The following is a 15264-nucleotide window of genomic DNA, read 5'->3' on the forward strand; positions in this document are numbered from 1 at the left end:
AGCTGCTATCAGTGATGTCACAATCTCACTTCATTTTCCTTGGAATGTTTTCTTACGCGAACGGGTCATTGATAGCGTATGCTCTGAGGCTTCGTTGAACGAATTCTATTCTCTTTTCTCACCATAAGTGTAACTGATCCTCTTTCGATTTGTTTTGAAAAATTCAGCCTTGTGAAAGAGAGAGACCCTGGGAAGGTTGGAGAATAATTTGTTTTTGATTGACATGTGTGCTGAATGGCGTTTTAAAGAACCTTTAGAACTGTCAGCACGTTTTCTGTTAAATGCATAAATTAATTGCGGTTTAATATCAGAATGGAGTGAGCGAGTGAGTGAGTGATCCAGTGGAAACACGTGACTTCCAAGAATGATCACTACACCTCATTACCATTCGGTAAAAAGGGAAGATGGGACTGATTTGAGGTTAAATTCTATGTTCCTTCTTTTTGATACTTTCTCTCGACAGAACATTCCACCTCTTACAAATGCAGCAAAAATGATCCAAGAAGCGGAAGAGAGTGGAAAATCCTTACTTGAGGTTAGTGTTGGTGTTATTGTCCCCAGTGGGGGAAAATTTACGTTTCCTAGGGAGACGTCGCATCTTTGTTAAGTGTCATATGGTGTTTCGGGGGAGTAGTTAGAGTTGTGTTGAGTTAAGGGAATAGAATATCCCTTCGGAAATTGTTAAGGTGTCCTTGGGTTGAAATAGCCAATATATTCCATGGGGAAAATAAGTATATCCCTAAGGGGAATGTTTAACACATTGCTGGCGTAGAAGGGAAGCATGTCCCTTGGGTGAACAGTAAGCACATTCCCTAATTGAATAATTAGCTGGGTTATCTCTTGAGAGAAAGATTTGGCATTCCTGCATGCAACCTTAACCCTATTCAGACCGGGCTTTTTTGGATCTTTTCAGAGCGGGGGGGGGGGGGGGGGCGGATTCCGCCCCCCTCCGTAACTTCCAGAATATTTAAGCAATCACAATGAAACTTACTGGATAAATAGTATTTCCGAAAATCTAACTTTTGGTATACGTCACGTGGGATGATGACGTCACATCACGTGACAATGACATCATAATGCCAAAACAGCCGCCATATTGGATCAGCCATCTTGGATTTCGAATTTTTTTCAAAACGTCAGAAAACCGCCCAAAATTACTGGAAAGTACTCAAAATCAATAAAAGTGTGCTTAAAAGCCGTAAAAAGGTGAAAATAATTGCATTAAAGTTATTTTTCATTAATAGAAACACGAAAGTTTTAAATTTGGGAAAACATGCTTGTCAAAATGTCGTTGCCATGGTGACGTCAAGTTCCTGTCACAGCAACCGATCCTACCAAATTATTCCCAGATAAATTTTAGATAAAGTCGGAAAGTTTGGCAGCGTTTGGTTGAATATTGAAAAAGTTATTAGCGTTCAAAGTCAGCGCGGGCACTTTCCGCCCCCCCCCCCCCCCCCCGGTCTGGATAGGGTTAAAGGCCTGTGTCCGCCCATTTGGATTTGCGGTCTTGTGTTATTGTTTTGAAGTGACAATCTTGTTTCAAAACAATAAAGAGTGGCCGCAAAGCTAAACAGGTGAACAAAGGCCTTAAAGGCAGCAACAAGGTCATTTCTTAGGGGAATGAGTATTTCATCCGGGGGTGTGGGTTCAGCATTGCTCTTGGTTGCATTATTTTGACAATTATGTCACTTTCCAGCTTCATCAGGAAAATCGTAAGAAAGGCAGGAAAAGGGAGAAGTCAGTTGATGAAGAAGATGAGGATGCCAAACGTGAAAAGCTCAACAAGGTTTGATATAATTTAGCAACAGGCCACCCATTTTGTGTTTACCAGCGTGTATTTACCACTGCAACGTTAATAAGACATGTACATGTTAAGAAAACCCAGGTGGTTTATTTTACTCCATAGAAACAAAAAATTTACAATTCAATCAGCACAAGGTTATACAGTGTACCAGTCATGTCACACACATGAGTTAAACTCACAGACTGACTTAAAGGTTAGAACCACCTTGCACAGCGTAATAGACAGTACCACACAAAAGAACTGCTCAATAGCTTTCATTTGAATGGTCACACACTAGGCTTTCATTCAACGACTCTAATTTGAAACCCAATTATTTGTTTTTGATTATTTGAAGCGAAGGAATAGTTCCAACGCTGTGGGATGCCATTTGTGATATTAAAACCAAAAAGTTTCGGAACTCAGTAGGTTTTAATATTTCGGCTTTTACTGTTTATGTAAGTAACGGATGAAGACTGCAAAAACAACGATTTTTTGGTTTCTTCATTTCTGCTAGGCACTAAGAAAAGAGGAGCGTAACCAACAAGAAGCAGACAGGTTACTTGCAATGGATGAACGCAAAAGACCGTACAACTCCCTTAAAGGTGACTCTCATGACGTCACCGAGGAGGAAATGGAGGCTTATCGCATGAAACGACGTCAAGAAGATGATCCGATGAAAGACTTTCTTTAGTCATGTGAACAGCAATGGCGATTAACAAGTCATTTCTTAATTTCACATGGCATTGCTATAATGGTGGGACTGGAAGAGAAAGAACTGCAACATAAAAATCCATGAAGCAAGAAACACCAACTGGTGTTCTTCATATCTAAGATTTGTGCAGACTGAGATATCTTGCAAATTTTATTGTCTGCGGTGAAACGATTATGAGCTTCTGTATTGTGAAAGGTACGATCAACTTTCACAAAAAACAAAGACATAACATTAATTTTTCTCCATAACATGTTCTCTGGTGTTCGACATTACTCAACTATGTGAATATATATTTTGGGGATATTCAATTGTGATAAGAAGCAGTGGCAGTAAACTGCTGATGTAAATAGTGCTTTAGTTATTTCCTTAGAGTAAACACCATCTGATATCTTCGTACGATAATAATTATCAGCTGCAACCAGTCAGATGATTGCGTTTATAAAGAACATTGTCTATTATGCAGTCTTGAGGTGCCATCCACAAAAGGTTCGGCACTACATTCAAAATATTCAGTGGTGTATAACCAAACTCGGTCCCAGTCCCTACTTAGACTGGGGGAAAATAATATGGAGGTTGCGGGGCAGGCTGGGAAGGGCGAAGAAAAAGTAGGACGCTCCCCGATTTTCGTCCGACCTTCCCTTGATGCAATGCGTTCTACTCAAAACCGCCTCGGGAGCGACTGGAAACAAGCCTGGTGTATAACAATGTTATGTAAAATATGCTCTTGAGTTGACTGCTATTCCTGTTGGGTATTGATATACAGTACTGTGCCCAAAGCACAGAATTTTTGGCTTCTAATACACACAGATCGGCCAACATAATAAAAGATAACATGACTTCCATAAGAAACCCAATAACCCAATAACCCAAGAAGGACAAAATAATCTGGCAAAACAACTTTTCGCCATATATTTTCATCTAGCGACTTGCAATGTTTGCCCCCTAGCGATCCCAGAATCCTCCACGCAAAACACAGGATCCGATTAGTGGCAAATCATTCATTAAGACAAAACAATATCGCACGAGGTCAATATGCTGCTTTCAGAAATGATGAGTTCCATAGGGAACTCACCTCCCAAATAAGACAGAATAATCAAGCACGAGGTCAATATGCTGACCTCATAACATGATTTCAATAAGGAACTCGCCACCAAAGAAAGACAGAATAATCCAGCACGAGGTCAATATGCTGCCCTTATAAAACCCGACTTCCATAAGGAACACAACGCCCAAGTAAGACAAAAAAAAAACTAGCACCAGCCCATCAGCCAAGAACTTCAGGAACTCGTCAAGAACACCAGAAACTTATCAGCCAAGTGAAAAAAATAATCCAGCACGAGGTCAATATGCCGACCTCAGATAACATGATTTCCATAAAAACTCACTACCCAGTAAGACGGAATAATCTAGCACCAGGTCGATATGCCCTCTTATAACCCACCCAGTAATTTTTGCGCTCGCTTATTGGATAAAACGCATCACGTGGGACAAAATCGGACGACGGGTATCAGCGAATATACCCGTCCGATTTGATATCCGTCGTCCGATTTTGTAGGCAAGCACAAAACAAACGAATGAAGTCACCTTATTCAATTCTAACTTTTAATGAAATCACAGAGTATTAAAATATTAATAAACAAATCAATCACGTAAACAAATCAACTACATTTGTTTCAACCACAGTTACGTCGGGTTTATTAGGTAGGTTTTTCTGATAAATTTACTGCGATAAAGCGTGTTGTAGAACTTAATCGGAGGGTTATAAAATAAATAAACCCCTTCTAGCTTGCTGGTATATTGGAGGATAATGCCCTTGGCTGACAGATTGTCCTCAAAATTTCACAGTTGCCCTCGAAGCTTCGCTTCTCGGCCAACTGTTTATTTTTCGGACAATCTTTCAGCCTCGGGCATTATCCTCCAATATACCAGCCGCCTGAAGGGGTTTATTTACTAAATAATTATAACCTGACTTCCATAAGAAACACAACGCCCAAGTATGCTGCTCAGATAGCATTTGTTCCATAAGTACCTTACCACCCAAGTAGGACAGAATAATCTAGCACAAGGTCAATATGCTGCCATAATAATGTAACACGAGGTCAATTTGCTGCTATCAGATAACGTGAGTTCCATAAGGAACTCACCACCCAAGTAAGACGTAATAATGTAACACGAGGTCAATTTGCTGCTATCAGATAACATGAGTTCCATAAGGAACTCGCCACCACAGTAAGACGTAATAATGTAACACGAGGTCAATTTGCTGCTATCAGATAACATGAGTTCCATAAGGAACTCACCACCCAAGTAAGACGTAATAATGTAACACGAGGTCAATTTGCTGCTATCAGATAACATGAGTTCCATAAGGAACTCACCACCCATGTAAGCTTAAGACAGAATAATCCAGCACAAGGTCAATATGCTGCCCTCACATAACGTGAGTTCCACCACCCAAGTAAGACAAGATCATCTAGCAGAAGGTAAATATGCTGTAGCCAGATAACGAGAGTTATACAAGGAAGACGCCACCCAAGTATGACAAAATGATCTAGCTGGAAGTTAATATGCTTCCCTCAGATAACATAACTTCCATAAAGGCCCGGTAATACGGGCAACATTTTTGTTCAACTTGCTTTGTCTCGCAACATTGTTGCATTGCAAGTTGAACGAGTTGTTGCCCGTATTACTACCGCGCGCTCAACTTGGCTCGCAGCAAATTTCGGTGTTGCAAGTTGTAGCAACGTGTTGCACAATGTAGAACAGAGTTCTACTTTTTGCAACAACTTTTATCAACTTGCAACACCGAAATTTGTTGCGAGCCAAGTTGAGCGCGCGGTAGTAATACGGGCAACAATCCTTAATGGACTCGCGACCTAACTAAGACAGAATAATCCAGCATGAGGTCAATATGCTCACTACCCAAATAGGACAAAATAATTTGGCACGAGGTTTCTTCAAGTTTTACACGGCATAATAGCTTTCAAAGAAGATGGCGTTAAAAAGGATCAATTAAGAACTTTAGAAATTGTAAGTGCTGGACTCCATTGTGATCGTAGATAAAAAATATCATAATGAACTTAACACCTAACTATGACAGAATACTCCAGCACGATGTGAGTATGCTGCCCTCAGATATCGTAAATTGCATTAGGAATTCACCACCTAAGTAAACAAAAATCCAGGACAAGGTCAATATGCTGCCCTCAGATAGCATGAGTTCTAAAAGGAACTCACCCCTCAAGTAAGAGATAATGATTTAGAAGGACGTTGGTATGGGGCCTTCAGATAACATGAGTTCCATCAGGAACTCAACCCTTAAGTACGACAGAATAGTCTAGCAGGAGGACATAGCACTAGTATCTGACATAAGCTGGATATTGTGAAAAGAACAAGGACACGTTCAGCTGTGGAGTGAAGGACAAAAGACAAAGAAAGCACTTGTTCTTCACACGGAATGTATAAGCTTTCCATCTAAATTTTGGAATGAATTCCATCCTTGATTGATTGATTGTAAGGATAAAATAATAACGACTGTTTGTGATCTTTTTATATGCAAATCTCTCTAATTGCTCGAGAGCTGTGGTCTAAAGAGAGTATGGACCATGAAAATGACATTGCCTATGACACAAAGCATAGTTAGTAAAGGGGACTAATTATGCGCAAAGTAAGGTGAATTCCAAACCCCTCTTTTCTCAAATCAAATTCCGGCCATTTGTGAAACGCCAACTGAAACATTCTAGGCGACACTTCAAACACATTCGACAGTTTCGAGTGGAAAAACTGCGATCTAACAAACTGTCACATGCATGTGCGAACTTCGCACTGATATTGTATAGGTCGGGACACATGTCGCAGCGACAGGTCGCTTCGCGTGTACTGCTTCAAAACAAGTCGCTGCGACAAGGCGCTTAATAGTGGGAATGTGATTGAACTAGTTTTCCAATTCAACATGGCACAAGTACATGACGCTCTCTCATTGGTTAATTCATATTTTGTCTCAGCGACTTGTCGCAGAAGTCTGCACACGCTGCGGCAACGCAGATTTCGCTCATTTTGTCGCTTCGATCTGTCGCACGAATTCAAACTGGTTTGAGTTCGTGCGACACTTTGCAGCCACAAAATTCTGTCTCAGCGACATAGATTGTCGCAAGAATGCACCATGTCACACGAGGCAACATGTTGCAGAAACTTGTCGCCGCGACATGTCACCAAGTGTGTCCCGCCCTGTAAGCAACAAATTGACCACATTTTTCTATGGTCACTTTTCTAGACCATAGAAATGATGTCGTAAAATCGATCGTAAAATGTTACAGACTAGGCAGTGTACCAACATTTTATGACGTTATTTCTGTTCTTAGTTCTTATTAACTATACTTCAGTGACCGCACTTTAAAGCTAGTATCTTTATTTGTAATTCATAATACTCTTAATAAATTTTAACTTGCTTTACAAGAAACATTTCTGTGTAAATCTTTCAACTTTTGAAGCCGTGCGTTTAAAACAGAAAAAATGTAACCTTTGCAAACCTTGTTAAATTTGATAATCATCTTCTAAAGAAGACTTACTCTTCATTAATTATCATAAATACGGGACCCTTTATTTCAAATATAACAATACGAAATACTAAATATTATTAAAATCTGCCTCCAGTAGTTTTATTACCCACAAAAAATGATTTCTAAAAAAAAACAGGAAAGATTTCTTCAGCAAATCCCTGCTCATCAAATAAAAGATTTCCCAGCAGATTACAATGCTAGAATTCTGTTCTACATTTTATATGGTACCTTCATGACCTTTTATATCTAACACAATCTTCAAATATAATTCTCAAACTCATTAATAATTCATCAAGTTTAAACAAAGAAAATTATAACCGTGACGGTGGTTTGGAAACCCGATCTTAATTAGCATAGATTTTTACGATTTTATTTCTCCGATTGAGAAGAAATATCAAACACTCAAGACAGTGTTTCATCGGCTATCCAAACACCTCGAATTTCGTCAAAAATACTCCGCTGTGCGTCGTATTTTCAACTCTCTTATACTCGGTGTTTGGATATCCTGATGAAACACTGCCTCTCGTGTTTGATATACTACTTCTTCTTTGTGTTCATGCAGCCTTTGTTTCAAGACATGTTGCCTCCAACAAAGGAACTTAGACATCTTCTTGCTAAATTGCCTACTCTATTGCAACTTCTACTACCACTTGTGGTGAAATAATAGCCTAGAGATAAACTACCTTATATTTTAACATGTCTTTTAATCCAAAACTTAGCTTTCAAAATTCTTTTTTTGATGTTCTAACAAATTTTTAGTCCTAAGAACTAAAATTTAAAAAATCATTATGGAACAAGATACTCCCATGTAAAATTTTAATTTTCGTTTTAATTTTTTATTTTTGGGCTTAATCGTTTCGTTTTAATTTTTTGGGGGGCTGAAATCTTTTTCAAAAACAGTAAGCTTTTTTTAATTCTCGTTCGATGATCATTTTTTAGAAAAGTGAAAAATAAAAATGAAACTAAGCCAAATCACCTAGTACACAGTTATGTGCTTTAAACTATAAACGTTTTGAGAAACCAACACCAATTGTACAAACTTTTGTTGTAGAAGACTTCAAAACACAAACTGTTGTGTGCTTTGAGAAGTTTTTCACTGTATTCCAACCAGTTCTGTGATTGGTGGAGCTTTCACCATAAGTTCATCATATTCCTTGTAAAATTTGCTCAGTTGATCAATGTACGTTGCCTCGTTATACGGAAGGCCATTGTTCTTGAGGTAGCTGGATACAACTGGTTTGACCTTTAGACACATGTTGTCAGACAGTCGTGGGAATAGATGATGTTCCACGTGACAGCTGACGATGGCGTGACCAAAGGAATAGTCCAGCAGAGGATTCCTGGGTAGATTAAGGGCTGCCGACGCCAACTGGTAGAGTCGCCTGGGGCGCTTTTTGACATCATACATTGGTAAGCCGATATGCTGGAATACGTTTACATGGATATAAGGAATGGCAAACACAGAACGAGCAGTAAACATGCACAAGAGACTACCAAAGAATGACAAACCAGCAACATAGTGGAACAAGCATAAGTGCATAATATAGCCAGCTAATGCAACACATAGGAACCTTGCTATTGACAACCAACGTCCAGCTAGCAGGGTGACACCAATTGGAGTATTGAGAAGTGGCAGGAACAGTGGAGCAACGAACAGGTATGTGATTCGGTCCAAGAATGGTACACGCCATGAGCTAGAGTCGCCCAAGCCAATCACATTCGTGTAAGGGTGATGAAGCTGTATGTGAGCCTCATAGGTCCCTTGTTCTGAAAAACCTCCCCAAATCTCAACAAAGAACACAGTGAGAAGACGGTTCCAGAAAGGTGACGAGCCTGCCAATGCATTGTGCACAGCTGCATGTGCAAGCTTCACGGTAAACGTAGCATGAATGTAGGCCCACACAAGATAACCAATGACAAACAAGGGAATACTGCCAGATCCGATAAGGAAGTAGCTGATTGGAAGGAGTGAAAAATTGATGCACATGATTGCCAGGTCAATGCCGTAAAGATCCCACCAGGAACAGCGTGAGACCACATCTTTGACTAGTAAGTTCAGTTCGGTCATTGATGGCTTGTTTGGCAAGATGTCTTCATCTTTCTTGTCACTGTCAAGTAACAGATCATCAACAGCATCAGCCTTTCCATATGGAGGCATAGTTACAGTCTGTGTTGTAATGATGCCAGATTTCTGAAAAGGAGTAAAAATTGTGTTTTTAATGCTTCTATATATATCTTATTAATTATTTTAGGCCCCTTGCAGTTTTGCTCTCTTTTAATTGATTTGTTCAGGGGTTGATTTAAGAAAATTCAGTAACAGGGGCTTTAGCAGTTTGCAGGACAGACATGACAATGTAAGAGGGAGCAAAGCTCTGCCACCCCCTTTCTTTTCCCTCCCCCCTCCCCTGCATAAAAGTAAAAAATCTTGGTGCTCTGAAGTTAACCTCAAGATGCTCTCTTCTGCATTCTTTAAGAGTCTATGTGATGAAAAAGTTAGTGCTTTAAATAACAGATTTATAAATTTCCTTAAGAAAAGTGGGGCTGTTGCCCCTTCAGACCACTCCCTTAATCCACTAATGTTGTTTGCTCTGAAGTTTTCCTCTTATTGTATTCTCTGACACAATATAATGGGGAGGCAAGGTGGCCTGATGGTTAGTGCGCTGGACTCCATGCAGATTCGAGCCCTGGCTGGGGTTATTGTGTTGTGTTCTTGGGCAAGACACTTTACTTACTTTACTTACAGTGCCTCTCTGTCCAGGTGTACAAATGGGTACTGGCAGTTTCTGCTGGGGGTAACCAAGTAATGGACTGTAGCATCCCATCCGGGGGGGGGGGGAACTAGAAATACTCCTAGCCACTTCATGCTACAGAAACCGGGATAAGCTCTGGCCTGATGGGCTACTAGTAGTCTGGCAATATGGTGCATAAATTTGGGTGAATTGTGCGATTTTTGTTAAAAGCACCAAATTTGGCACAGTGACAGTATTTGACGAGCTGATCAATTTCAGATATAGGCCCATCCACAATTCTGTCAGGGGGGACATCTTTTGGACCCAGGGGGTGGGGGTGGGTGGCATTTAAGCTCTATGGCAAAATTTACTGCATCCTTTGAGTAAAAAGCACCAAATTTGACAAAGTGATAGTATTCGATGAGCTGATCAATTTCAGATATAGGCCCATCCACAATTCTGTCAGGGGGGACATCTTTTGGACACAGGGGGTGGGGGTGGGTGGCGTTTAAGCTTTCTGGCAAAATTTACTGCATCCTTTGAGTAAAAACCACCAAATTTAGCACAGTGGTAGTATTTGATGAGCTGATCAATTTCAGATATAGGCCCATCTACAATTCTCTAAAGGGGGGGACCTTTTGGATCCAGGGGGTGTGGGGTACCGGGTGGCAACATTTGGGCTTTATGGCAAAATGTACTGCATCCTTTGAGTAAGAAGCACCAAATTTGGCACAGTGATAGCATTCGATGAGCTGATCGATATCAGTTATAGGCCTGTATGAAATTCTGGTAGGGGGCACCTTTTTAACCCACGGGGATGGGGCGGGTAACATTTAAGCTTTATGGTGAAATAACTAAACCATTTTGGCTAAAGCACCTAAATTTGCAGAATTATAGTTATTAGCGGGCTGATTGATTTCATCTTTGGGTTTCTTTCAGAGTTGCCTTTTTTACCCAAGCGGATGGGGTGGTTTTCGTTTTGAGCTTTGTGGTCAAAGCACCATTTTTGGCTCGTTTATAGCATTAAATGTGATCACCAATTTCAGTATCAATAGGCTCATCTGAAATGGTTTATGGGAAACTCAGAGGGCAGACAGGGGTAGGTATGTTGTCAGCTAATGGGAAATTGATTGTGGATTTAATTTTTGGTTACGAGCACCACATTGATAAGATTAGCCTAGCTCATGAGCCATTCCGGTATTTTTCCAGCCAGGGTGAACTATTTGATCCCTGAAGAAGGATGAATATTTTAAGCAAATTGGTGAAATGATTGGACTCGTTAGGCTAAAAGAATCAAATAGGAATCAAAGAGCTTGACAATTTCAGCAATGTAAAAGGGGTATTTAACGTTTCTTCAACGGGTATTCAACGTTTCTTCAAAAACTGAAATGGAGGAATTAATGTAAAACACAAGCTAACACAACGACACCCATATTCACTGTTTCCGCCATCAGCTCTCACCATCTTGTTAGACTGCTTTCAAAAAATCTCACCCCACTTGCTTTGTAGTCTCACATCAGGTTCAACCCTTCGGGGAATTCCTACCCTGTTTCTGATCCCAGGTGCAGAGACCCTCTCCATCCAAACGAAAGAGAAACTCACATGGGCTATGCGAGGTTATCATATGTTATTAAAGGAAACCTTCGAGAGTTCTTCTTTCTGCACAGAACCGCCAAGAGGCAAAACAAGTGCAGCGCGCTCAGCCAATTTCTTACATATGTGGATGTTAACATCCACATATGTACGAAACTTATCCTTGTGTTGTCATGAAAAGACAGACACCTATCTACTTCTGTATGCACCGGACGGTGATCATGACAACCAACAAGTTCGTGATTAGAACAATGGACTTAAATATCTCTGATTCATGTACTTCAGATCAGTGGATTGCATTGCCTTCAGAGTAAGAAAACTTTTGCTATATATTATTGCACAAAACTCTTACAACTCTTGAGAAAGAAACGTCACGAGTCTTCCCTGAGTTATCCAGCTGTAAACCTCAGCATCCAGAAGAAGCGCAAAGCGACTACCTGCGCAGCATCAGGTTTAACACGAATAAGTAAGTAGAAACTCAATGGCATAACGACATTTCCGCTAATATCGTCGTTATTACTCGCACATGTGCTGATACAAACGGTCATATGTTTTGAAATACGGAAAACTTACATGGGATTTTGCATATTTTAGCCGATAAAGGACTAGACACTTTTCAGCTGTGTAGAGTGGAGTTATCGGCTAGGTCCCGAAATTGAAATATTCGCTTCAAAATCAAGGTCACTTTTCACTTGCAACCTTCGTTTGATGCCAATCAGAAATGGTCATTATATCCTTGATTTCGCATTTCCAGAGAAATTGAAAACTTGCTACTTTCTTAGAAAACTAGAAATGTTTATAAACGTATTTATTTAATATAAAAAATGTCAACCGTTCGATGCGAACGAAATATTTGACAGTGGCCCGAAAAATGCCTATTTTTCTAATTTTCCAGATGTTGCGGCGGGCCCGAAGGGGCAAAATATTTATTGGCTCCTAACGTTGGCCAGAAAATCATTTTCAATCAAACCAAATCTGTTTTATTTCTAGCCTCGGTAAAGTCTTTCAGTACTAGTTGCCAGGGTTTAAGGTAAAATTATTTTTTTGACCCAAATTTGAGTGGGTGGTTCAGGAAAGACAGCTTCTTAAATCTTTTTTCAGACCAAAACAAACGTAACCCTGAAAGCATACCAGAAATGCCCATTACTGAAATTGAACAATCAAGCTCAACAAATACTAAAGTTGTGTCAAATATGTCAACTCAATTTTTACATGGACGGCGGAGCATTTTTTCAACTGGGGGGGGGGGGGGCTGACTAGTGACTTGAAGTGGGGGGGCTTAAGAGACTCTTTTCTTATTAATTCTTTATTTTTTCTGTAAAAGTGGGAGGGGGCTAAAGCCCCCCAGCCCCCCCGGCTCCGCCGTCCCTGTCAAAGGGCGCAACAATTCCACCATAAAGCTCAAAAGGATACCATTGATCCCCCCTAGGCCGAAAAAATACCCCGAAAAAGCATTTTGGATTGGCCCACAGGTATAATGATCATCTTATCTAATTCTATAATCGTGGCAAAAATGGTGCGAACTCAAATGGCCCGACAGTGTAAAAACTCAAACGGAAACCACCACCTCTCCCTTTGGTCCAAAAAGGACAACTCTGAAAGAATTCTGGATATAGTAAACTCAGATCTGAAATTAATCAACTCGTCATACACTATTATAGTGTCATTTTTTTAACTTAAAGGGCTCAGTAATTCTAAAGTGCAAATGCTACCAACTCCAAGGGTCAAAAAGTGTCTCCCTCTGGAAAAATGTTGATTGAGCCCTCAGATGAAATCGATCAGCTTATCGAGTGCTATCACTGTGCGAAGTTGGTACTTCGTACTAAAAGGATGCAGTAAATTTTGCCATAAAGCTCCAATGCTACCCCCCCCACCCCCTGGGTCCAAAAGGTGGCCCCCTGTCAGAATTCTGGATGGGACTATATCTGAAATCGATCAGCGTATTAAATTCTATCACTGTGCCAAATTTGGTGCTTCTTACTCAAAGGATGCAGTAAATTTGCCATAAAGCCCAAATGTTGCCCACCCCACCCCCTGGGTCCAAAAGATGTCCCCCCTGAAAGAATTGTGGATGGGCCTTTATCTGAAATTGATCAGCTCATCAAATACTATCACTGTGCCAAATTTGGTGCTTCTTGCTCAAAGGATGCAGTAAATTTTGCCATAAAGCCCAAATGTCGCCCACCCCCACCCCCTTGGTCCAAAAGATGTCCCCCCTGACAGAATTGTGGATGGGCCTATATCCGAAATCGATCAGCTCATCAAATACTATCACTGTGCCAAATTTGGTGCTTCTTACTCAAAGGATACAGTACATTTTGCCATAAAGCTCAAATGCCAAACACCCCCACCCCCTGGGTCCAAAAGATGCCCCCCCTGACAGAATTGCGGATGGGCCTATATCTGAAATTGATCAGCTCGTCGAATACTATCACTGTGCCAAATTTGGTGCTTTTATCAAAAATCGCACAATCATTTCACCATATTGCCGGACTATAGGCCCATATGCAGCATGAAATGCAAGTGGTACCGACCTTAAATAAAATTATTTGCTTATTTGTGTCACGGTATTCTCAAGCGTAATCATACATTAGTCCGCCATCTGGTGTAACAAAAATATAACCTAATCAAAGAGCAAAATGCACATGAGAGCTTAGTATCTCGGCCATCGCTTGGAAGATGTGTTACACAATTTCAAATGTAAGGATTTTTGACCTCAGTAATACCTGCGCATCTAGGGCACTCAAGTGCCAAAATATGATAGTGGCAAACTAAGGTCTACAGATGCTTAACTAAGTGTCGGTTAACACATGGATTGAGCATCGGCCCATAGTGTTGACCAATACTCTGCCGACAGGTGCCTTAAGTACACAAGATCTCGATGTATCTGGGTCAAGTATCGGTAAAAATGTAGATAGCAACTGCAAATGAACTCATTAATGTGTAGAAGATTCTGGTAAACTAAGACGGAAGCAACCAGCTAAGAACAGGTGATCAACACCCATATTTCTGTTCATGCTGAAAGAAAATTAGCATTTCAAATTGTCTTAACCCGGCCTATTAAATTATAAATAGCCAGATATTGCCAATTTTGCTGGGGAGAAATATTTTGCACATTGAATGCTGAATACAGGCTTTTACAGACAAAGTAAGGCATGGTTATTATTCCCTACAATTTTACCACAGGTACAGGTTTCTAATTTGACAGGTTTAATTATAAATCTATTTTTAATCCTGCAGGGTACCTTTGAATGAAAACCGCTAAACTTAGTATGAACTTCAAGCTAGAAATCGGTTGCTAGCAACTTTAAACTTGATTAACACAGAATAACTGCTACAACTCTCACCAAATGCGTAAAAAATTTCACCTTAATTTATCGCCGTTTCAAACGTTCAAACAACGATATTTGTTTTAGATGCCTGGTGATATTAAAATTTTAATATTTAGTTCCTTGTCGCTTTTAATATTACATTTACCTCGAAAAAATTCCCAGGTTTTCTCTTGAACACTGCTGGATAATTCTTGCACTGTAACATAGAGGCGTTCCTGATTTTCATCCCGTAAGAGGTCGGCTATCATAGATTTTGTGATATTTTTTTCGGAGATGTTTTTATGCAGACCTGACAATTCACATGTAATGCGCTGTTTGCGATATCGTATTTCTCGGTGCCTTGTTGAGGCTCATCGTCTTAAATTTGGTTAAAAATGTTGACAGCCCAATAAAACGCCCAAATAAATACGACGTTAACTTACCTTTCAACCCGTGGAAGAAAATCGGGGAGATATTTTTGCAGAAGCGAAGCGAAGCTTTTGCCTTGGTTTGTTTTGATTTTGTAATGGTGCAAAGTTCAGTTTCAGCCGCGAAGGACTGTGAAGGAGTGGACATT

The 15264-nt window shown here is 40.2% G+C and overlaps 2 protein-coding genes across 2 annotated transcripts in view; one reads left to right on the forward strand and one right to left on the reverse strand.

The window, feature by feature from the left end:
• Positions 1-2958, forward strand: part of LOC144642922 (pre-mRNA-splicing factor SLU7-like) — a 28649-nt gene extending 25691 nt beyond the window's left edge. Inside the window, exons 17-19 of the mRNA XM_078502026.1 lie at positions 464-535; positions 1697-1786; positions 2298-2958. Of these exons, the coding sequence (XP_078358152.1) occupies positions 464-535; positions 1697-1786; positions 2298-2474 (339 nt within the window). The 3' untranslated portion in view covers positions 2475-2958. The remainder of the gene's footprint in view (positions 1-463; positions 536-1696; positions 1787-2297) is intronic.
• A 3666-nt stretch (positions 2959-6624) lies between these two features.
• Positions 6625-15212, reverse strand: LOC144642946 (fatty acid desaturase 6-like). Its single transcript, XM_078502067.1, has 2 exons — positions 15131-15212; positions 6625-9245 (listed from the first exon to the last, which is right to left on the reverse strand). Exon 2 carries the CDS (start codon positions 9210-9212, stop codon positions 8148-8150), a length of 1065 nt encoding a protein of 354 aa, XP_078358193.1. The 5' UTR covers positions 9213-9245; positions 15131-15212; the 3' UTR covers positions 6625-8147.
• Positions 15213-15264: the final 52 nt, after the last annotated feature.

This window comes from Oculina patagonica, chromosome 2, assembly GCF_052425735.1.
Source record: "Oculina patagonica isolate OP01 chromosome 2, crgOcupat, whole genome shotgun sequence".
Lineage (NCBI taxonomy): Eukaryota > Metazoa > Cnidaria > Anthozoa > Scleractinia > Oculinidae > Oculina > Oculina patagonica.